At 41.8% G+C, this 25,508-nt stretch overlaps 1 protein-coding gene across 1 annotated transcript; it reads left to right on the forward strand.

Moving 5' to 3' along the window:
* Positions 1-2,029: 2,029 nt before the first annotated feature.
* LOC141504157 (butyrophilin subfamily 3 member A2-like) lies at positions 2,030-25,508 on the forward strand. Its single transcript, XM_074208978.1, has 5 exons — positions 2,030-2,367; positions 5,177-5,309; positions 13,843-14,187; positions 20,770-20,902; positions 25,122-25,508. The coding sequence occupies exons 2-4, from the start codon at positions 5,204-5,206 to the stop codon at positions 20,865-20,867; spliced, it is 549 nt and encodes a 182-aa protein (XP_074065079.1). The 5' UTR covers positions 2,030-2,367; positions 5,177-5,203; the 3' UTR covers positions 20,868-20,902; positions 25,122-25,508.

Here is a 25,508-nt window from a genome sequence, read left to right on the forward strand (position 1 = left end):
GCCAGTGGTCAGGTTGCAGGAAGATGAGGCTCAAAGTTTCTTCACACACAGAGCTTCCTGAGCAGGAATGTGCCAACTTTGGAGGTAATGAGCTCCCCATGACTGCTGGTGTGCAAAGAGAAGTTAGATGCCAGAGATTTTGTTCTTCTAGCAGGGGTTGTATTGGATAAGCTCAGAGTTCCCTTCCAAGGGACCTTCTGTTGACCTAGGATCCTAATGGGAAAAGAGCAAAGTCCTTGGGCTTTTGGGTGTTTTCTTTGCTCTCACTTTAATGTTGGTTCTGGGCTGGTTTTCACTTTTTAATTTAATCCTCATTTAGAAGCTTTGCTAGCGCTCCCCCTGTTGACTCCAGATGGACCTGTATGGCCAGGGAGTCGAAGCATGGCAGCCTCACTCCCTTATGAGCCTCCAGAGCTACCTGAGAGATGAAGGGACAGGCTCAGAGAGGGGAAGGCATTTGTCTTAGGACAGTCAGTTCTAAGAGGTGAAAGAGGAAAGGGCTGATTTCAGTCTCCTGACTCCAAACACAGGCTCCTTTGCAAAGAAACAATCTCATGCATGTAAAGAGCTCATTTTGGCTCACTCCTCCAACTGTCCCTTGAACAGGCTAGTTGGATCCTAAGTTCAGAGAATCATTGCATCATAGACATAGGGCTGGAAAGGACCTATAAGTCCCTTTTCTTTTCCAGATGAGGAAACAGGCAACTGAACTTCTGTCTTTCTGATTATGTGCCCAACCCATTGTGTATTATCTTTCCCAAGTCTCTTTGAGGCTGGTGACTTTTGTTCTGCTCTGGAGTCTAGGGGCAATAACCTTGAGGGGTTGGGTTTGTTGCAGCTCCACAAACTCCATAAAATATTCTCCTCGTCATGAAATCGCTAGTAGAATGCTGATTTTAAATGACATTTACTTAGGAATGATTGTGACAAAACAATCTCCTTCCCAAATTGGGGGTGGTGGAGGGAGGGATTCCTTTGTCCCTCCCAGGTGGCCCTAGACAGTGGGAGTGCCCTGGGAGCCAGAGCGCCTCGCCTGGGGCCGAGGCGCGAGCAGGCCAAGAAGGGGCGCTGCAAGTCGGTCTCCAAGAGCAAGGCGGGGGGGACCCCAGTCTGTAGAGGAGCACCCCGAGGTGGCCTACGGCGCCCTCGTTCAACTGCTCCCGCTGGCGGCTGGGCCAGCCAAGGGACTGGACGAAGGCGCAGATCTCCCCTCTCTCTCTTCCTTTTTCTCCTGAATCCAGACTGCCCGCACGCACTTTCACGATTGCACCTCCGGGGCTGGAGAAAGAACACCTGCCCGGCCTTTGTGCCCACCGTGCGGCAGGGGTGCTGAAGGAACCGCCTTCAAACGAACAATGCGTCTCCCCGAAATATTCCGGTGGGGTTGTGCGGGGGGTAACCCCGGGGGCCACTCTTGCCTGGGCCTTTCTCCCCGATGCTTCAGCGCGCGCTTAGGACCCTGGGGTGTCTCCTGGGCTTCCTTAAGTCCCCATTTCCGAAGCCGCGGCTTGCGCTTTGCTCTCTCTGCTTGCTCCAGAGGCGAGTTGCAGGGGTCCGGGCGCTGTTGGGGGGTGGCTTTGCTTTAGACGCCCCCCGCCCCCCGTGGTCCTCCACAGCGCGGCTCCCCTGATCCGCGGCGCTATCTGTCAGCGGCCCCTGTTAATTAGGAAACGCTATGGCTTGTGTTTGAAACTGCAGGCTTTGACCTGCCCTGTTCCTTAAGAAATCCAGGCCATTCAGATTCGGGGGCTTTGCGCTGACTTCGCTCTGGTTAAAATAGTAATAGGCGCTTGAAAACGAAGTAAAAGTGATGGGAAGCGGTAGTATTGCCTATAAGTCCCACGTCTTCTGGACTGGAGGAGCCTGGGAAGGCTGGTAGATTACCAGAATTTTCTACAACCGCACCAGCGAGACTCCAAATTAGAATGGCTTCGCCACCTCTTTGTTCCTTGTGCCGGACTGTGCCACATTAGGAAGAAAGACCCTAAAGCTGCCGGTTCCGGGGCGTTCAATTTCGACCCCTTTTTTGTTCCTCTGTGGCCAGCAGCGTCTTTGCTAACTTGACCGAGAACCCTAGGAAAGAAGGAACCAGGAGCGGCTGGTCCGGAATTGGGGAGGTGCGGGGCGATAAACAAAGCGCAAGCAAGCGCCCCAGCTCATTTGGTTTAGGAAAAGGGGTCTCTCCCTATCCTGCGAGCGATGAGAAATTGTGCAAAACCCTCTTAGTCAGTGATACTTCACCTGGCGAATTCAGGGCTCAAGAAAGAAAAGCAAACACAGAACACGGAATACACCGGGGAACCCAACGGACTGGTCACCTAGCAAAGAAGCAAAGGAAGGAGGACGTTGCTGGTTGCTGTCCACCAGGTGTGCGCCCTGGGCATTCTGTTGGCTTCCTATGGCGGCAGCGGGGGGGGGGGGGGGGGGGGGGGGGCATGGTTTATCCACTAGTATTCTTTGCGAATGTGAAGGCAAGACATTAATATCTTCTCTTGCATGTGGTAGCTAATCATTGTAATTTCAGAAAACAGAAACACAAAAAGGACATCAGCTAAAGTAGGGGCCTGCCCGCCTCAGGGCCTTTGAGGAGGCTAATGTGAATGATTAAATGGGTGCTTCTGGAGGAAGAAGAACATGGTTTTTTTTCCCTCAAAAAAGTGCAAAATATAATAATAATAATAATAATAATAATAATAATAATATAAACGGCAGGAACACATGAGTTCTGTTTGCTGGAATAAACATAGATGTGGGGATTTCTCTATTTTTTAAAAACCTTCTGTTACAGTATTGATTTATAAGAAATATTGTTGCATTTAAAATAACTTCGTCTGTCCATATGTGGGTATTTTTTGGAAACGATGTCTACTACTGTATTCTCTTCTCTGCGCATTAGCCTTAGGGGCAATCGTTACTCCTGCCAAGGAACCTTTACACAGACATGAAGAGGCAAAAACATCCTCATTCTTTGGGGAGAGATGAAGAAAGAATGAGGATGACAACTCTTTGAGAGTATAACTATCATGATTGGGTAACTCTCCGTGGTCTAGGGAATACAAAAGTAAGACTTTTAAATTAATCCCAAACCATTATTTACAGGAAACAACCAGCCTGTGTAAAGAGAGTCCCATTGGCAGTTATCAATAATTTAAAAGGTTTTTGGGGGGGTTTTTTGAGGTTTTTTTCCGCAAGGCAATGGGGTTAAGTGGATTGCCCAAAGCCACAGAGCTGGGTAATTATTAAGTGTCTGAGGCCCCTGCTCTATCCACTGCCACCTAGCGGTCCTAGAGAAGGCTTCTTGTGGGATTTTAGTGAGAAGTTGAGGAACACGGGGAGGGTGAAGATGAATGGAGATAAGAGGGCGGGAAGAAATGTGGGGGAAAGGTCCAGACCAGCCTGAGGTCGCCCCAAATTCCTCTGAATACCTCTGAGCCACAAACAAGTCCTGCATCTGCAGAGGGAAAACTTAGCAGGTTGACAGGAAAGCTGGGATTCACTTGAGGAGAAAGGATTGCAGCCCAGGTGAGCAGCCTGGTAGCAATGCTGGAGCAGGTCTTGGTAGGCACAGAACCAATGGGCAGTAGCAGAGGCAGGGGCAGGAGGAGAGGCAGACGCAGAGGCAGAGGCAGAGGCAGCTTTCGGAGATCTTAACCAAAAGACTGTAAGGAGGGTGAACAACTGGTCAGGAAGAGGTTTCAGGAGGTCTTTTTATTGCTCCACATGAAGGGGACCCTTCTCACAGATCCAAGGTAGAAAAGGGAGCTTGTGGTCCCCCCAGAGCAGAGCGGCCCGGACATCAGAGACAGCTCTTCTCGGGGCATCACAGTCTTGGAAGAACTGCAATTTTCAGGTCCCTAGAAGCTTCTCTGGAGCTTGGGCCCAGGTCGTCTATCCCAGAAGTGGAGCCCACTTTAGGAAAGAGTTAAAAATCAAGAAGTGAATTCAGATGGGGAGGACATTCCAGGTATTGGGAGGAGGGGGTTGCTTGTTGCTTGTCCTTCATTCTGGAGAATAGTCATGACATCAGGGCTTCGATGTCATGACATGGAATTGGATTGGATTCATGTCACCAAAAGGTCAAAAAGGTGGGTGGGTGGTTTAAGGAGGAGAGCAAGGAGGCAAATGGAAAGTAAAGCTGCTATGGAAGGAAGGACCCTCCAGCTGGGTGCCAGCATCCTCCAGCATGGGAGGTAGGGAGAGCATGCCTTCCAGAGGGTATGGGATATAGGAAGCAGGGAAGTATGGTTTCCATAAGGATTGAGAGAATTTGGATCTCCCTGGAGATTGAGAGTTATTTGAAATTTCTGGAGTGGTTAAGATTCATTTTCTCAGTTAAGTTTGCTTTCTGGAAAGGATCCTTATCAGTACTCTACTGCACAAAAGTGTAAGTCAGAACTATAGTCACAAACCTCACTTTCTCCTTCTCTGGCTCCAGGACTGGAGATGGCCCTAGAGGCAATGGGAGACCTAGGCCATTTTAAACTAAGGTCTTTAATAGCTCTCTCAGGTTGAGGGAGGCAGCCCCTATTCAGTGATTAAGGCTAGGTAGGTATGAAATAAATGAGGCAAAGATTGAACCTTGTCAAAAAATAATCAAAACAGAAGCAATTTTTATTTACATTCACTCTTAGCCAAGCAATATTCAAACTGTGACCTAGTAAGGCTTGACCTGGGGACCCATCCTTGGCTAATCAGTGAAAGTCTGAGTGAGTAGAGACCTGCAAACGGCAAGATTACCTGCCAGGTGTGTTAATCAAGATTTAAACTAACAACCTTTGTGTGTAGTAGGAACTGCCTCACTGCTGGCCAACATAGCTTCCCTCCCATCTCTTCCCCTTATCTACCCTCCCATCTTTTCCCCTCCCCTTCCTTCTTCTTTCTACTGCCCATTCCTCCCTTCTCTCTCCCCTACCCTTATAATGTCATTATAGGTTAGGAAAAAAAAATTAGTGTGAGCTGAACTGTGGAGGCTGAAATGAATATGGGGTGACCAATTCCCATGAGATCTAAATGATGAGGGGAAATGAGGTGGGAGAAACACAAAGTGGATCACAGGGTCTGTCTCCTTTAATATGTGATTGCTGAGATTTTGAGACAATACTTCTAATTGCAGGGCTAAGGGGTCAGAGGGAACAATTCTCTGCTCTTCACTGCCAAAATATTTGCTTGTTCTTAGCATCCCCCAGTTTTGCTCCTGTCAACCATGATCTGGATCAGAAAGGGGAATCACTGGCCAGCTTCCCACAGCAGCCCTGCTCTGTATTTGAAGCTCACATTCATCCTCCATCTGTCTTCATTTCTTAGCTCAGGTAAGTTGACTTTGGTCTCTGCCATTGTGATCTCCCACTATTCACTGATGTTTGAATTCCATTCATCAATTCAAAAACCATTCATTTGGCCCTGTTGCACACAAAGCCTTGTGTTTGAATATTATAAAGTGAAAAGTTTAGACAAAGCACAGACTCAGATCTCAGGGTCATTTTGGCCCTCCTAGACATCTTCTTCAATATTGGCAATATAGAGTCAGAGGATGGGAAAGTTGGAGAGGATCTCACCCAGTTAGTCCCTTATTGTTCCAGACTCATGGGGAGACACATTGGAAACAGAAGCATCTCTCACAACAGGAATTCACGCTCGTCAGGAAAGAAGATGAAGACATTGTTCAATTTAATTATTGAACTCTTGAAAGGGAGGGAATTTGTTATTTTGTACAAAATATGAGGGCTGGGGCGGCTAGGTGGAGCAGTGGATAAAGCACCGGCCCTGTAGCCAGGAGTACCTGGGTTTAAATCCGGTCTCAGACATTTAATAATTACCTAGATGTGTGGCCTTGGGCAAGCCACTTAACCCCATTGCCTTGCAAAAAAAAAAAATTTAACAAAAAAGCAAAATATGACGGGTGTATGAGAGCATATGGAAGAGGTTTCAGGTATCTCCATTTGATTAGAAGGATAGAGGATCCATCTGAATTAGGGACATTTTATTTCTCTCTACTATACTAATAGAGCAAAATTCATATTCATAATATAGGAAAACTAGAGGATATTGCTGGGCACTCCCCAAAGTGACTTTTGAGAATACAAGCTTACAACCAAGAAACTGATGGAAATTCCAAAATATTTTTAGCTCCAAGTAACGCTGTTCTTTGGACCAGGGATCCTGAGTCACCATACTTAACCAGGCAATTAACAAAAGTTGCCTGAATGTTCCAAGATAAGATTGATCATTTTTTATTGTGGTGATGCAGAGCTTATTGGGCATGTTTGGTTCCAGAGAACTATCTAACTGGGGGATAGAAAATCCCTCAGCTTCTATGAAGTAGTTAAATAAGAGTGTATGTCCACAAACCCATTTTGGGTGCCTCCCTCCTATTCCTACTCCCCCAAATCCTAACAAGTTTTCAGCACTTGTTTGGCAGTTAGAACAAAGCCATAATCTTACTACTAAGATCACTGTTGTTTGTCCCTGAAATAAATCTAAGGAAAAGAATTTATAGAAGCAGAGGGAATATGTTTATGCATTTGTAAGGCAAAGTTTTCAGCAAGAGTTGAACATTTATGGCCAGATCTTCCTGGAATCCCAATCAATAGTATAGAGATTCACAGAGCATTAAACCTGGGATTGCCTTTACCCATCCTCTGATCCAGTCTCCAACTCCTGCTTTATTTTTTATTTTTATTTATTTAATTTTAATTGATAGAAAATAACATAGTATAATAAAAAATTATTGCACATGAAACTGCAGATCTAATATGTAAAATAAAACCTCCTATACTTTTAAAAAATATAATAATGTTATCACATTTTTTCTTCCCTTCCCTACTAGAAATGGCTACCATTAGACAGAAATGTATATGAATATATATTTTATATAAAATATATATATATATAAATTTTATATTTATATATTTTTTAATTCATATATAAATATATATTTTTATATAAATATATACATAAAAATATATGTATACATACTTATGTCAGGTACTACAGACTCCAGGGCCGGTGCTTTATCCACTATGCCACCTAGTTGCCCCTTTGTATTTCATTTTCAAAGAAAACCATGACATCAGGAAGACGATGCTATAGCAGAAGCATGAATTGGATTTGAGTGTGGTGGTGGGGGTACTGTGCTAAATCACCAGTCTCACTTTCTCCTCCAGAGACATCTGTGTCTAGTCACCAGATATGAGTCAAGATTACTGGAGTTGGTCATGGAAGAGAGGCAATCAGGCTCAAGTGACTTGCCCAAGGTCATACAGCTAGTAAATAGTAAGTGCCTGAGGGTGAACTCCCACCTTCCTGACTCCAAGACAGTGCTCTATCCACTAAGCCACCTAGCTAACCTATGTATCTATACATATATATGAATTTATATATAAATATTTCCATACCTCCTATTATCAGGTCTCTCTCTGGATTTAGATAGTGTCTTTCTTCAGATGTTCTTTCAACTTTTTTGGGGAGTCAAAATGACTTCGCCAAAGTTGTTCTTAAAACAATATTGTTGTTACTATATAGAATGTTCTTTTCATTCTGCTCACTTTGCTCTTCATTATTTTATGCAAGGCTATCCATATTTTTCTAAGATCATGGAGTTCATCATTTCTTATAGCTCAGTAGTATTCCATTATAATCATTTATCACAACTTTTCAATCATTCCCCAGTTAATGAGCATCCCTACAATTTCCAGTTCTTTGTCACTACAAAAAGAACTGTTATAAACATTTTTGAACATATAGGCTATTTTCCTTTTCCCCTAAACACCTTTGGAAATACACCTGGTGGCAATATTGTTGGATCAATGAGTAAAGGAAGTTCAATAAGTTGCCATATTTCCTGATTGCTCTCCAAAATGGTTGACTCAATTCACAATTCCACCAATATTTAATTAGTGTTCCAATTTTTCCACATTCCCTCTAACATTTGTCTTTTTTCTTTTCATTCATTTTAACTAATCTGTTGGGGGTAAAATGATATCTCAAGATTTTCTTAATTTGCATTTCTCTCTTTTATTTGTTGCTTGTTTTTTTGCAAGGTATTTGGGGTTAAGTGAGTTGCCCAAGGTCACACAGCTAGGTAACTATTAAGTATCTGAGACTGAATTTGAACACAGGTTCTACTCACTCCAGGGCTGGTGCTCTATTCACTACACCACCTAGTTGCCCCCTTTTGTATTTCTCTAATCAGTAATGATTTAGAGCATTTTTTAAATATAATATTAGTTGTTTTGATTTCTTCATCAGAAAACTCCCTGTTCATATCTGTTGACTATCAACTGGGGAAAGAATCATTAATGTTTTATATTATCATACTACTACATATTATTATATATTGTACAAACTTCTTTATATATTTGAGATATAAAACTTATCTCAGAAAATGTCTATCTCTTCCTCTTCCCCCATTGCTTTCTTTCTAATCTTGGCTACATTTATTTTATTTCTACAAAATCTTTTTAATTTTAATGCAATCAAAATTATTCATTTTATATGTCACTGTTCTCTATATCTTGTTTATTCATAAATTGTTCACCTATCCACAAGTCTTATAAGTAATATGTCCCGACTTCTTTAAATTTTCTTGAAATAGATGCCTTTATTATTAGGTCATGTATCCATTTTGACCTTATCTTATTAAATGGTGTAAAATATTAGTTTATGTCCAATTGTTTTGCTATATTGCTTTTTTACTTTTCCCAACAATTTTTGCCAAACAGTGAATTCTTATCCCCAAATATAAATCTTTACACTTCTCAAAAACTAAGTTATTATTTGTTGCTTTGAATTACTTGTCTACTCTGTTCTATTGTTCTTCCTTTCTGTTTCTTAAATAATACTATAGAGTTTTGATAATTACGGCATTAAAATATAGTTTAAGATCTGGTATTGTTAAACCTCCTTCCTTTGCCTTTTTTTCCCATTAGACTTTAACATTCTTGACTTTTTATTCTTCCAAATGAATTTTGTATTATTTTTCCTAATTCAGTAAAAATAATTTTTGTTAATTTAATTGGGATTGCATAGAATACACCAATTAGTTTAGGAAAAATTGTCATTTTATTAAATTGGTCCTGACTATCCATGACTTCTCCAATTATATATATATATATATATGTATATATATATATATGTATATATATATATCTTATTTTATTTTTATAAAAAGATTTTTAAGAGTTTGTTTATATAGTTCCTCCATTTGTTTTGGCAAGTGTATTCCCAGGTATTTTATCTAAAGATAGTATTCAAAGTTTTGAATGTGAAGTGGATGAACTAACACATAAAAAGGAAACAGATAAAAGAAGGATTAAAAAGTTGATTAATAAGTTGATTAAAAAAACACATTTAAAAATGAGAGATACACACAGAACTAAAGTGGAAGTTAGGAGAAGAATTTATTATACTTCAGCTGATGCAACAAAGACAGGTATCAATTATGATCTTAGAATAATTTATGGCTAAAATAGATTAATTAAATGTGATAAATAAAATAATTACATTTTGATAAAAGTTATCATAAACAATGAAGCAATATCAGTGTTTAACTTATATACACCTAATACTTTAGCACATATTTTTTTAAAATGTTAAATGTAAAAAAAAACTTATCTTTTTGTCTGATCTTGTTATCTCTTATACTTTATGTGTCTTCCTTAAGGATGTGATTTCTCTCCCATCACACTCAATTTGGATCATTGCCATGACATGGAAACAATGTAAAGAATGACAAATTGCTTTCTATGGAGGTGGGGGGAGGGAAGTAAGATTAGAGGAAAAATTGTAAAACTCAAAATAAATAAAATCTTTAAAGAATTAAAAAAGTTAAATGTAATACAGGTAGAGATAGGTGGTAATACTAATAAAATTGTGGGACTTAAATAATCACCTCTCAGAATTAGATGAATCTATCAAAAACATATGAAAGAAGTTAAGAAAATGACAGAATTTTAGATGAACTAGATATGATAAATATCTGGGGAGAGCTGAAAGGAAATGAAAAGAATATATCTTGTTTTCAGTAATTCATGGTACCATTACAAAGACTGACCATATATTAAGACTAGAATGAATTTATACTTAAAAATGTAAAAGCAAAAATATTAAAATTATCCCTTTCGGATTGTAGCTAGATCCTTGAGGACAGGGACCCTGCCCTCAAGGACTCTAATATCTTGATCTACTGTCGGTTCATAAGAGAACACAAGCACAAAGGATCCCTTGAAGCAAAATTTAATAATTTGCTCAGGAAAAGTGGGAGATGATTAGTAGAGATCATACTAATTGACTAACAAAGGGAAACAGGGTAAGTTTCAATAGGAGAATCTGTCCCTGCCTCCACCAGCCTGTTGCCAGATGATGAGTTGTTGGGGTCTTTGACCTGCTACTTTACTAGGGAAAGGGTTGAGAAAGTGAACTAATGGTATAGGAATTGCCAGTAAGGCTGAAGGGGAGAAAGCAATTCTCATTTGCAGGGATAATCTGGAAATGAGGGTAATTCAGGAATTTTGTAGATAAAAGAATTTTCTCAAGCCTGTGTTTAGCCATATAAGGACAGAAGAGAATTTTCCCATGTCTGCATTTCTACACCTAAAAGACTTCTTATAGGCATAAACTCTCTTACTAAATTATAGTTTTGCTCCATCAAGATTATAATGCAATTAAAAATATATTTAATAGGGGAAGCTAGATGGTGCAGTGGATAGAGCCCCAGTTCTTAAGTCAGGAGGACCTGAGTTCAAATCCAGCCTGACACTTAATAATTGCCTAGCTGTGTGACCTTGGGCAAGTCACTCTTAACCCCATTGCTTTAAATAAGTACATTTTTTTTAAAATCCTATAAATGTTCAAAGGATATGGAAAAAGCAGTTTTCCGATGAAGAAATTAAAAATAATCATATGAAAAAATCTTCTAAATCATTATTGATTAGAGAAATGCAAATTATAACAACTCTGAGATATTACCTTACACCTCTCAAATTGGCCAATATGACTTAAAAAGAAAATGATCACTGTTTGGAGGGGATGTGGGAAAATAGGGGCAGTAAAACATTGTTAGTGGAGTTGTGAATTCCATTCTGCAAAGCAATATGGAATTATGTCTAAAGGGCAATACAATGTGCATATTCTTTGATGCAGTAATAGCATGACTAGGTCTGCATCTCAAAGAGATCACAAAAAGGGTAAAAAATCCATATGAACAACAATATTTATAGAAACTCTTTTCATTGTGTCAAAGAATTGGATATTGGGGGATGTCCATCAACTGAGGAATGGCAGAACAAATTGAGGTATATGAATATGATGGACTATAATTGCTCTTTAAGAAATCATGAGGGACTACAGAAAAACACACACTCACAGCAACATTGACTGATGATTAACTTCTATGGATTTGTTCCTCTCAGTAGTACAATAATCAAAGACAATTCTGAAAGATTTCTGGTGGGAAATGCTATCCAGATCCAGTGAAGGAACTGTGGAGTTTAAATGCACACCAAAGCTTACTATCTTCAATTTTTCAAAAGTTGTCTTATGTATTATGTTTTATTTTCTTTTTAATGTTTTTGCCATTTTGATTTGATTCTTCTTTTACAATATAATGAAAATGGATATATTTGACATAGTTTCTGTCAGGGGAGGGGGAGGGAAGGAAAGGAGGGAGAAAAATGTGAAAATCAAAACAAAAATATATAGTTGAAAAACTAAATAAAAATTAAAAAAAGAAATTCTAGCAATAACAAAAAATGGGAATAGGAAATGAGATGATTCCTATCCCTTTTTGCAGATGGTATCATGATATACTTGGAAAATCTCAAAGGCTCAACAAGTTAATTGAAACAATGAATAATTTCATTAGAGGAGCAGGATATAAAGTAAATTTACATAAATTATCAACACTTATATATCATGAACAAAACTCTGCAAGAAGAGATAGGAAAAGACCTCCAATTTAAAATCACTCTAGACAGCATAAAATCCCCCATACTCATTTTTGTGAGCAAGGCACCAGAGCTTTAGACTGCTTGGGATTTACTTAGCATGAAATGATAGACACAGGATAGGAATCTAAGTTTTCTGATTTTCAGTCAAGAGCCTCCCAAGATCCTCCTTTCTCTGTCTAACAGGACTCTGTCCTATATAGAGGGAAGAAGAGGCTCTAAGTGAGGTCTGAAAGGCTTCTCTGGGGAGGTTCCTTCAGGGGCTCAACAAAGCACTTTCCAGACTCTCCCTCTTCCCCAGCAAGGGCCTCACATGTGCTGGTGATGAAGACAATCCCTGGACCTGAAGGAAAGTCCCTGCTGGGGAGGCAAGAGCAAGAGGGAAAGGTCTGGAGCCAAACCTCAGGCCAGGCCAAATCAGGAGCCAGAGCTTCTCATAGAGATGTCCCAGACCAGGTCCTGAGGAAGACAGGCACCTGGAAGGAGGTTTCAGCCACAAAGATCTGCCAGGGTTCCAGGAAACCCAGGAGCAGCAGTATCAGTGAGAGGTTATCTGCCTCCCAGCAGCTCTACCCTTGCATCCCAGCACTGACCACTCCCCACTCCTGCCTCCCTCTGATGGGCAGATGACTGAGGATGCTGTTGTCCATCCTAGGACCTCACCTCTTGAACTATGTGTGTATGAGACTGTAAGAGCAAAGACCCTCCTCAGATGCAAGGGTCCATCACTTCTGACCCAGACCCACCCAAGAAAATAAGAAATTGGAAGGTGTCATTGAGGACACAGCTATTTTTCCCCTTCTGACTAAGAGACAAAAGGTCCAGCTAATTGTAAACTCTATATCAAACAACTGCAGGGAGATTCTCCCGAGACACAAACAGCCAATGGGAAAAGAAAGATCATAACAGTTTTAGAAATGGAACAGACCCCAAAAGATCATGATTTCAAGGTTCTTATTTTTTTGAAGAAACAGAGGCCCAGAGAGGTTCAGTGATTTGTCCAAGGTCACACAGCTCTTATATTATATTCTCTTCTGTGTCTAGCCCTCCCCAGGATGGCATCAGTACAGAAATGCCTGAGAAGCCCCCCACATTTCCATCATCACCCTCCACCTTCTCCCCCACTGAGCCACATGACTCTGTCTCATTGGGGTCTCTCCAGCACAGAATGAGAACAAATACAATGCCAGCCTAGAAGCCTGGCCTTCCTCTGTTTAGTGAGTGATCTCTGAGCAAACTCAGTGGAGGGGCAGAGGCCATAGGTCCCCCATAGGGCTATTGACAAGAGCTCTTGTCTTCCTGCCTTCAACCCCAAACTTTCGGCCCCTAATCAGCTGTTCTGCCCCTCTGAATATATCAGGTGATGATGACGATGTTTGACCTTCATTTTAAAGAAGGACATGACATAAGTGAGGTGATGTCATAATAAACACATGAATTGTATTTGATCAAGGGACTGCTGTGCCAAGTCCCCAACCTCACTTTCTCCTCCAGAGACAACTGGGTCAAGTGGCCAGATGTGAATCAGAATGATTGAAGATGGCTGTGAATTTGAGGCAATCAGAGTTAAGTGACTTAACCAAGGTCACACAGTTAGTGAGTGTCTGAGCCCCCCACCCCACCCCCATCCTCTCTACTCCAAGGCCAGTGTTCCATCCACTGAATCCCAGCTGCCCTTGAGATATATACAGGATAGTAAAAGGAAGAATGTCTGATCCCCTTCTCATAGATATATCATAGTATGGAGAGTGATTTCCCCAAAGGGGAAGCAAAGCAGCCCCTGGGTAGTAACACACACAAAGAGCCTCATGATTCTGGGGCTCCCCCTTCCTGCTCTGTAAGTCACTCTACCTCAGTGGTCTCTGATTCTCTTCTCTTTTGTTCCTGCTTCTCCACACAGGAACATTCATGGTATCTGGTCCTCTGGTCCAGCCTATCCTGGCCTTTGTGGGTGAAGATGTCCTGCTCTCCTGTCACCTCTTCCCTAAGATGGATGCTCGGGGAATGACTGTAAAGTGGGTCAGTGGCCCCCTGGTTGTGGTCCTGTACCGCAGGGGACAGGAGGTGGAGGATGTCCAGGCTCCTCTATTCCAAGGGAGGACGAAGCTGCTGAGGCAGGACATGGCAGAAGGGAAGGTGACCGTGATCATCCATCAGGTCCAGCTCTCTGACTCTGGCCAGTACACGTGTTATTTCCAGGCAGGCACCTTTCATAATGAAACCAGTTTTGACCTTCAGGTAACAGGTAAGTCCTACCAGGGTCATGGGGTTTCTCTAGATCTAGATGGGACCTTCAGTCATTGGCATTGGCCCAGATCTTTAGAAGGTGTAAAGGACTTTCCATACATTGCTTTCCTAGATCCTCATAACAGCTTGTGGATTAGTCTTTCTGCCACAATGACTCTCAGGTCCCCTGACTGGAGGTTGGTTCTGTTTTCTTTAAGCCCCTCAGGCTTTTATGGTACATTTAATGGGTCTGGGGATATCCAGCCTCTCTGTCATTGACTCAAGCCGGCACCAATAATGTTCCCCTCATTTTAGCCCTTTCCGGGCCCTTATTCCATGGAACCACTTAAGAGCCAGATTAGTTTTATACAATGATACTTAAAGCAGTGTCATGAGAACAAATGTACAAAGGACACTTTCCTGGACACCTGAGGACATCATCCCTCCCCACACCTCAGTCTCTGCAGAGTTGGGGGTGGAGCAGGTTCCCATCGCAGTTGAACCTACTTCCTGCATAGTTTAGTCCCCCCACACTTCAAGTCCAAAGCCCCCTGGACTCCATGCACAAATCTCCCATCTTCTTGGGGCTTCCTTCCTGGGCTGGCAGCCACACTGGATTCTTCCCTGCAGGTTCTCCAGGGCTTGAGCCTGGATGTGGACAAGAAGGGATCTAGTCTGGTCACACCTGGTCCAGCTCTGCAGCCAATACAAAGTGGCTTGACCCTCCCACATGGAAACCCACAAAGGATTGTCAGTGACTTTGCCCCTGGGGTCTACTCCATGGGCCCCCCCCATCTTAGCTCAGCTGGGCAACCACAAGGCAGAGCCTCCTTCTCGCTTTCTCTTCATTTTAAATATTTCTGTCCTTATCCAGTAGCCAGGGGACATTTTGAACCAGGTCCTGTCCCCAGTTCAAACCAATCCTCTAGGGTCTCTGGGCTGCCCTGACTGCTTTCCTTCACCTGCTTTCCTGGGGCCTCCACAAAGGTTTCTGGGAGCAGCCACAGAGTCAGAAGACAATTTTACAAAGGCAACAAAACATTATTGCTGGTCTAGCCTTAGACTTTCAGGGTCTTTCTCAACCTACTTTTCTTCCAAGAGAAAAAAGAGACAAGGAAAGCTGGATCCCCTCTTTGACATAAGCCCTGGTCCCACCGAGTTTGTAAACCCCTTGGACTCTACCCTCAGAGAGATTATTCAGACCTGGGGTTTCCCACTGGAGGGTTGGGGGACTTGTTCTCTGGCCTAGACCTCAGAGACCTGGGAGAAAAGGACTGACCCCCAGGTCCTATGTTCTAGGGAAGATGTGGAACCACTAAGGACTTCTGTCCTGTCTTATGTCAACATTCTGTGCCCTTCAGTTCAACTACAAATACTAAGTGTGTCCTCTGTCCCAGCCCAGGGATGTTGGAAAGATAAGAGAAGGCACCAGGATTTTTGCCCCTAAGGGGTTTATAGTCTTTGGAGTGTAAGTGGGCCAGACTCAAGAATTATGTACATACATAGTTCAATGGACAGAGCACATGCTCTTGAGTCTTGTGTGACCTTGGACAAGCCCCCTAACCTCTACCTGCCTCAGTTTCTGTAAATTGAGGATACTAAGAACTTTTATTGCCCACAGTTGTGAGGATTAAATAAAAAAAATTGCAGTGTACCACACACTTAAATTGTCATCTTATTGATGCTGTTCTGTTTTTTCAGTCCTGTCTAATCCTTTGTGACCCAATTTGGAGCTTTCTGGGCAAAGATACAGGAGAGGTTTTCCATTTTCTTCTCCAGCTCATTTGTCAGATAAGAAAGATGAGGAAACAGGATGAAGTGACTTGCCCAGGGTCACACAACTAGGAAGTGTCTGAGGTAGAATTTGAACTTTGATCTTCCTGACTCCAGGCCAAGGACTCCATCCACTGAGACACCTTGCTGGTCTAAATAATACTATACAAATGAGAGCTCTTATTATTGTTGTTGCTATTATCATTTATTAAGCACTTACTGTTTTCAGTACCCTGTACTTAGTGGTGAGGGAGAGATAATGTTTACATTGAACCAGGACACTGCTTTCAAGGGACTTTATCTGTAGTAAGGAAACAAGAGGCACAAGTAAGTATAATAGTCAATAATATATGCTAAGTGAATTGACTAAGTGCAAAATTCATTGATATTCAATTGAATTCAGCAAATAGTAACCACATACTTTGTATGACACTCTGTCCTAGGTAATATGGGTAAGTGAGGATTGTTATAGATGAAGAGCCAGAAAGGTTTTCTATGGGCTATGACAACTAAGATGGCTTTAGAAGATGGGGAGTATTTAAATAGAAAGACAAAGAAGGAAGGGATCCTACTAACAGGAAGTATCTTTATCATCATCACTAGCATGTCTAGAAGGCCTTCCTTCAGTATTCAAAGAACTTCCCTCTCTTTATGACCATACAAAGGAGTGGGGAGAGAGAGAATACCTTGTCCACAGTAATGAAAGTGATTTATCCAGAAGTGGGTCCAGAACAGAGCAGAAGCTGATCCAGAAGTCAAAGCTTCATCTGATGGGTCATCAACCACACAAATAATCTGAATCCTTGGTCTATATTGTCCTCTGAACTTCTTCTGTGTCCCTAGAATGCCAGAAAGGAAAATTCTCAGTGATTGGTCTTGCCCAGTCCATTCAGGTCAAGCAGGGGGAAGATGTCACCCTCTCCTGTGAACTCTCTCCTACAATGGATGCTCAGAACATGACTGTGAAGTGGTTCAGACACCAGACCCTCGTGCACAGGTTCCCCAGTGGGGATAACCTAGAGGAATCCCAGGGGCCTGAGTTCCAGGGGAGGACAGAGTTGCTAACACACGACTTGGCTGAGGGGAAGGTGACCTTGAGGATCCAGCAGGTCCAGGTCTCTGACTCTGGTTCATATACTTGCTATGTCTGGTCACCTGAGAATTATGATGAAGCCCACACTGAACTGCAGGTAGCAGGTAGGCCCTGTAGGGTTTATGGGTCTGTTGTGAATCTCAGACTGTTAGAACTGAAAGTGATTTCAAAGAGTCAAAAACCCCTCATATACCTAAATGAGACACAGAGAGGGAGGGACTTTGTACAAGATCCTACACTTTGGAGGAATTAGACTTAGCTCTTCTCAGTCCAGATCTGATCATGTTTTTCCTCCTTGACACATCCCTTGGATCCTCCATGTGTGAAATCACAGACTTTGAGAAAGGGACAAACTCATTCTGGGAAGTGAACCGTGACTCATGGCTTCAATTCTTTTCCCTCCCTTTGATTCTTCAGATTCCTCCAATAGATTATGGTGCCTCCCCTCTGTTCTGGAGTTCAAAAAATGAAGATGATTCTATTCTCTCTTTAAAAGATTCCAGGTCTCACCCTGACACCCAAAAACAAGACACTGAGTGGGTATGAAGGGTCAAAGGCCTTTTGACTCTCATTTATACAACTTCCATCCACACTGACCTAGTGGCTTTCTCTTCTGTGTCCAGTCCTGTGCTAGATGAGACTGTAGGGAAGAGAAGGGAAGAGGATCTGGTCTTATGTCTTAATGGAGATAAAGATATAGGATACTTCACCTGCTAGAAATAAATTAGTTATATGCTAGAATGAAAGGCAGGATGGTAGAGTGCATGCAAACAGGGCTTGAAGTCAGAAAGGATAAGCTCCAGATGCTGCCTTTACACTTATTCTTTGACTATGGACAAGTCACTGAAATTCTGTGTGCCAACTTCATTACAAAAGATCTCTATAGGGGCTAGAGCCAAGTTAGTGACAGGAGGCAAGCCTCTCTTATGTGTTCTCTCTATAATATTACAAAAATCATAAAATTATAACTCTAAATTTTCAAGAGACAGAACCCACAAAAGGATCCAGTGAGGCAATTCTCCAGACCAAGGTAACCTGGAAAATAGTGGAAAGACTCCACTCCATGGGGTTCGAGGGGGAGCCCACCAGAGTGAAGAAACATCAGCTTCCCAGAGGCAGCCCCAGGGCACCTGGGAGCCACAGCTCAGGCAGTGAGGGCAGTTTCCTGATCTACACCCTGGGGAGCATCAGGCACAACTTGGAAGATCAGTGGGGGACCTCTGCCAGAGCGAGCATGTGAAGCCCAGCACTCAGGGCATCAGTGATCAGTGATGGTCACAGGCAACCCAGATCCAAGAAACAGAAGCAGGCAGAGCCCAGGAGCCCCCCCCCCAGGCAACTGAGCCTTGAGTGCTCAGCCTACCAAAGGTCGGGGAGTGGAGGGAGACTTCGGAGGTGTGTCCTCTGTACCTGGAGCAGGACTCTGGGACTCTGACCACATTCAGATCCTGATTGCAGTCTAGGCCCCCCATAGAACAGCAGGACTCCCCCCCAACCTCAGCCCTGGGCAGAGGGGGGCACATATGGTCATTCACAGACCAGGAGGGAGGACAGAGCCTCACACACAGAGATCCTTGGGGGGGGGGAGGTCCCAATAATACTCAAAAGCTCAGGAACCACCCCAAAACCAGGCACAGGCTGGGGAAATGAGTAAACAGAGAAAAAACAAAAAACATCATTGAGAAATATATTGTCTATGATCCCAAGAAGCATCAAAATACTCAATCTGAAGATGACAAAGTACAAGCTTCTGCAACTAAAGACTCCAAGAAAAACAAATTGGGTTCAGGCTATGACAGAGCTCAAAAAAGATTTTGAAAATCAAGTCAGGGAGATAGAAAAATATTGGGAAAAGGAATGAGAGAGATGCAGGAAAAACATGAAAAAGAAGTCAGCAGCTTAGTCAAGGAGATCCAAAAAAATGCTGAAGAAAATAACATGTTAAAAACCAACATAGGTCAAATAGGTAAAACAGTTCAAAAAGTTATTGAGAAGAAGAATGCTTTAGAAAGCAGAATTGGCCAGATGGAAAAAGAGGTAATAAAGCTCTCCTAGGAAAACAAATCCTTCAGATGTAGAATGGAGCTAAAGGAAGCTGTTTACTTCATGAGAAGCCAAGACACAATACTTCAACACCAAAAGAATGAAAAATTAGAAGAAAATGTGAAGCATCTCACTGAAAAAACAATTGATCTGGAAAACAGATTCAGAAAAAATAATTTAAAAATTATTGGGCTACCCCAAAGTCATGAGGGACTAAGGACATTTTGGGGGATAAGCAAATTTCTCCTGATTTTTAGCAGTGAAGGACTAGTTACTAGAAATTGATAAAAGCATTTGAAAAATTTTAGAACTAGGAAGTCTTGACTAAGCTTTTAGACCACTGGGAAGAAACCCCTGGAAAAGGAGACACTGCAGATGAATGAGAGAAGGTATGAATATGGCACAGGATCATTGGGGAGGGAGGGAGGGAAGGGGACAGGATCAGTGGCACAGGGAGAGGAAACAGCCTGAATGATCAGGGAAGCCTTTCCTCCTATGGCCAGAGGGAGAAAAGAGAAGAGAAATGATGTGGAGAATCTCAGAGGATGAAGGAACAAAGGGAGAGGCCTCACCCTCAGGTTCCCTGAACTCTTTCTCCAGGACTCAGCTTCTTCACACAACCTCAGAACTGGAAGAGAGCTCAGAGACCACCCAGTCCCAACAGTACCTGAAAGAAAATCCCTGAAGTTACTAAAATATCCAGGAGACATGGTCATTCAGCCTCTGGCTGAAGACCTTCAGGAGAAGGAGGCCTTGCCCATCCCACCTGGGGCAGCTTTCCTGAGCAGGAAGGCTAAATAGGAACCCTACCTCATATGGAAGATGACTCATCTGTAAACCTGTTAAACACTAATATTCATGTACACCAGACTGTTTGCTGCTGAGGAAAGGGGGGGTGGGAAGGGAGGGTGGACGGAAATTATGTAACTTAAAAATATGCATATGCATGGGGATGAATGTTAAAAAAAACCTTTTATAACATGTAATTGTAAAAATAAGATAAAATATCAATCAGAAAAAAAAAAGAACCAGATCTAGAAAGACTTCAAGAAAGTAGTATCCTGTGTAATCAGGAGACCTGGGGTCTGGTCCTATCTCTATTATCACCTCACTGGAACCTTTTGGACAGGTCTTCCCCTCTCTGCTCACTGGCCCTCTCTACCTTTGAGGTTAGACTGATTGTGATCTAACATCCCATCAACCTCTGAATGTCTCTGAATCCTTAAGAACTCAACTCTGTGGGATAGTTAGAAAAAGCCTTAATTGAGAGGCAGAGGACCCAGACTTCAGTCCTGGCTCTGTGACTTACAAGTTGCAGGATGGAATATCTCTCTCTCTCTCTCTCTCTCTCTCTCGCTCTCGCTCTCGCTCTCGCTCTCGCTCTCGCTCTCGCTCTCGCTCTCGCTCTCTCTCTCTTCCTGTAAACATCTGGATTAGATTTTTCTCTAAGCTTTCTTATAGTTCTTACATTCTATTCTGTGAAGTCCCAAGGAAGCTTGGGGAATTGTTTTGAGGCTGGTGGAGGGGGAGAAAGACAGCATCATCTGGGCACATGTCAATAGGCTTGCCTGGGATTTTCTGGATCCTAATTCCCTCTGTACTCGTTCCCTTATCCTGGGCTCAGGGATCAAGAAACAGGGTTTTCCCCTTTTCTGATTTCCACATTAATGGAGTTTTGGACCCTATTTTCAGAGAATCTCGCCACATCTCAGAAGATTCCTGCTACAATGATTCTTGTAATAATCTTGAGGGTCTTCATTGGGTTGCCTCTTGACCAATTACATTGGTGATGTAATTCTGCCAGACCAACTACAGAGGAACAGAGGTAAGATACATACATACATATATATATATATATATATATATATATATATATATATATATATATATATATATATATGCCTTTACTCCTTCCATTAGTCACTAGACCCTGTGACTATTGCTGTGAGAGGGCCCTGAGATCCCCTGATTTCTTGTCTAAGGCAGCTCCTTTGGATCTAAACATATGGTCTGGCACTGGCTGAGGGACCTGGGCTTTCCTGAGATTAGCAAAAAACTCCCAAGTTGTCCCTGTGATAGGTGGGTTTTGTCAAAGATGATTACCCCCTGGGAGTCAGAGGGATGGATCTCTTAGCCATGTTTCTCCCTTGGCATAGTCCTCCACACATCCCCATCCAGGAACTAGGACTAGGTAGAGAGATAGGAATTGTTAGGGTTTCCTGTTGCAGGTAGCTTGTTCTTAGAGCTGCTCCCTTCAATCCTTGAATGTGCACCTGGTCTCAGATACCAGCCGCAGTCCATCCCTGGATGTCCTAGTCTGCTCTTCTTCTCTTGACCCTTAGTCAACATGATCTCATGCCCAATCTGTCCCACAGGCGGACTCTAGGAATTTAGTCTTTTGGAGTTGAATTATTTTAATCAATGATTTCTAGCTGTAGGTTGGACTTTCCTTCAGCTTTCCTTCAATTTCCTCACTCAGAAATAAACTCCTGTGGGTTATACAATTAGTCTTTAGATGTCATTACTGATTTTGCCCCAAAATTTGCTCCAGCTAGACCTTTTGATCCAACTGTAATTATTACCCATTCCAACTAGAAAAACCTTACACAAAGAATCTAACTCAGGTGAATTCTGTCAATTATGTTCTACTGGGGGGGGGGGGACTTGGATTGGGGGTAGATTTTGATTAGATGGCTCAGTAGTATTCTGGATCTAGATGAGTCTTTCTTTGTCTTAGGAGTGAGATAAGCAAAGACAAACCCCACCCCAGTCCCTCATTAGAATAGACTCACTTCTCTTTCTAACAGTTATTCTCTCTTTAATTCTTTTTTTAAAATCTCTTTAAGTCTAATTTTTCCAAATACATGAAACTGTAGATTTCAATAATCATTTTTAAGGTTTTGAGTTTTACATTTTTCCCTCCCTCCCTTCCCTCCCCCCTTCCCCAGACAGAAAACAAATTAACATAGACCTTACATGTATAATCATGCTAAACATAGATCCATGTTAATTATGTTGTGTCTCTCTAATTCTTAACAGTCAGAGTTGATTGCCACCTGTTGGAAGCATTCAGTTTTCTAAGAGTATTTAAGTATCAAGAAGCCTCCAGGAGGGGTCTTTTTGTTTACCAGAGAAAGTCAAGTGACCATTCCTTTATTAATTATTCACTAGCTATCATTAATCAAATGATTAATTACCCAGAAACTATTTTTCAAACTTTTCCTACACCATACTTGTCTACTCATGAAGCACACTGGTCCCAGGTACCAGCTCCTCTCCTCAGTTCTATCCTAGTCCTGCTCCAGTCACTGCCTCCCTGCCTCCAGCTCCTCTGTCCTGAATGAAGCAGCCCTCTACATGAGCAAACACCCAATGAGAATTATCACATTTACTTAAACTTGTGACATATCCATGCAACAACCACCTTAGATCAAAGAGTACCCAACATATGGCTTAAAAATATGCTTGACCTTTGCTCTCATTATAATAATGATTCAAATATCCTTAACCAAAATGAATTTTTTCCCAAAATATTCTCAAATACACTATAGATTTTCCTTTTCCTGTTATACTTATCTGACTTACATTCCTTTCCTTAAACTAGGCCACAAAACTATAATTATCCTAAGAACTTGCCATTCTTCTTACCTAAATATCCCCTCTAAATAAAAATTAAGGAAACTTAATTCCTATCTTAACATGTAGCTGATAGTAGGTGTCAGAGTCACACACTTAACCTATCTGGCTATGAAATCCAATACACCTAAAACTTAGTTACTATACAGGACATCAAAGGAAAATTCCTTTATAGATTTAATTATTGAATGTCAGTGTCCAGGCAGAGGTCATGTGGGTAGTCAAGTGTCTTAGTCAGATTTATTCTTCCAGGTGAGGCATTATCCAGTCATACTGAGAAACTACCCCTTTGGCTGAACATCCCTGTCACCAGACAGCTTTAACCCATTGACTTCCTTGGCTCCAAGAACATGACATTGATCCAGTAGCACTTCCTTTTGCTGACCATCCTGATATCTGACATTAAAAGAGAAAATTGATTAAAAGTCCCTTAATCTAAATAGTTGTTTTACCTAATTAGAACTTCCAGTGAGTACAATTAACTAAATTTCAATCATAATTAAATAGGATCCCAATTAATGATTTCCCTACCTAAATCTCTGAGTGTTCTTCCTGGGTCCTTGCTAAAACCAGGAATTCTAACTATGATTGGCCCTACATGCCTCATCTCCTCCCTCTTTCTAGAGACATCCTTTTGTCTGAAATCATACCTACTCTATCTCTATATAAAGATGATGTATCCAATTCCCCTTGGCTAGAGCATCTTCCTTCTAGCCTGTTGTGGTTTACAACTAACAAATGTCTCCTTTAACCAGGAGCACAGAAAAATCTCAAATTATCTTTCTTGTGTTTATCTTTCTCACATTACATAGGTGATTTTACTTCAAAGCAAACAGCCAGTTTTGGAATATGCATACACATCCAAATGAAAGGTGCACTGTCTACTGTGAGAGTCCTTTGCCATCTAAGGACTATTCTCAGCTATAGTAATGAGATGGTAGACAGAGATAGTGAATACTCCAAATTTTATTAGGTTCATGTAGCAGCTTGCCTCCTAGTCTACTTCTGTACTCGTGGCCAACTCATGCTACCAGCTTAAGCACCAATCATGTTAAAGGTTACACATTGATTAAATCATTACATATTGTTTAAACAGTTACACATTTGTATGCATACTTGCTCATTGTTGCAGTTCTGTGATTCTTGATCAGTGTCAGGAAATAACAAAGGAGCTGGGTCATGCTGGTCTCCTGAGAAATCAAACCAGTACATTTGCAAAGCAGCAAAAGGTCAAGAGGGTTTTAAACCATTATCCTTGTTATTTCACGACTGTGGTCCTCAAGGATCCCTAACATCCAAAGTTTTCCTAATTCACACACACACACACACACACACACACACACACACACACACACACATACATATATAGCTAGAAACTTCTATGCATAAACTTATTTAGCTACTAGCCATCCTTATACAAATTAATATTTTTATTTTGGCAAGGCAATTGGGGTTAAGTGACTTGTCTAAGGTCACATAGCTAGGTAATCATTCAGTATCTGAGGACCACTGCTCTTTCCACTGCTTCATTTCGATGCCCCCCCAACATGCAAATTACCTTTCAGACTTCTTTAAAACCATTGGAAAATCTTAGGTAGCTTTAAATTTCCAATCTGTTATTAATTTCAATATAATAGAGCAGCAATAAGAGTGACACACAAATTACTAGATTGTACAAAGCAATCCTTCCATTATTACATTATTCACGAACACACAGCTCTATCCCAGAAGGAGGTCATACTTCAGAGCAATCACATATCAATCCCAGGCTTTAACAATACAGTATTTAGGGGCTGCTAGGTGGCACAGTGGATAGAGCACTGGCCCTGGAGTCAGGAGTACCTGAGTTCAAATCCAGCCTCAGACATTTAATAATTACCTTGCTGTGTGGCCTTGGGCAAGCCACTTAACCCCATTTGCATTGCAACAACTAAAAAAAAATAAAAATTAAAAAATAAAATCCTTAGAATTGTTCCCAAAACTCCAGTTCAGAAACCTTAAAAACAGTGAGAGGCATCACTGTTAGGCTAAGTGGCCAGAGCAGGGATATTTATTAAGCATGATTTCCTTTCAATAAATGTGACTCCTAGCCCATGGATTTTATATTTTCTTCCTTTCCCAATCACATATTCCACCTGCCAAGGGGTCTCTTTCCCTTAAATCCTGTCTGCCCCCACCCCATGGTGGGTATAGTTCTCAGGTGAACTCAGTTTAGCATTCAAGTCTTAACAAGAAGGCAGATGGGATCAAGACTAACATGTGCCCAACCCACCACCCCCTTCCCCAACCCAGGGAAAAAAACATGGTGCTTTCCCAGATTCTCATAAGGATAAGAAATTTTCCCTTCTCTAACTTCTCAATCTTGCCATTAAAAGTTCTCTCTTTTCTAAACTCTCCCCAAACCACAGATTTTTCCTCCTTAAGTCCCCCTCCTGGGATGGAAGTTCAGGGAAAACTGGAAGGACTTGCACAGACTGATGCTGAGCAAGATGGCAGAATCAGAAGAACATTGTATAGCCTAACAGCAACATGGGGATGATGGTCAACTTCAATGGACTTGCTCATTCTATCAGTGCAAACAATCAGGCACAATTTTGAGGTATTTGCAATGGAGAATACCATCTATCCAGAGAAAGAATTGTGGAATTTGAACAAAGACCAAAGATTGTTACCTTTACTTAAAAAAATAATTATCTTCTCATGTAATTTTGCTCTGATACTTTTTTCTCTCTCATCACATTCAACTTAGATCAGTGTATACCATGGAAACAATGTAAAGACTAATAGACTGCCAT

Source organism: Macrotis lagotis, unplaced genomic scaffold (assembly GCF_037893015.1).
Source record: "Macrotis lagotis isolate mMagLag1 unplaced genomic scaffold, bilby.v1.9.chrom.fasta BILBYCTG477, whole genome shotgun sequence".
NCBI classification, from domain to species: domain Eukaryota; kingdom Metazoa; phylum Chordata; class Mammalia; order Peramelemorphia; family Peramelidae; genus Macrotis; species Macrotis lagotis.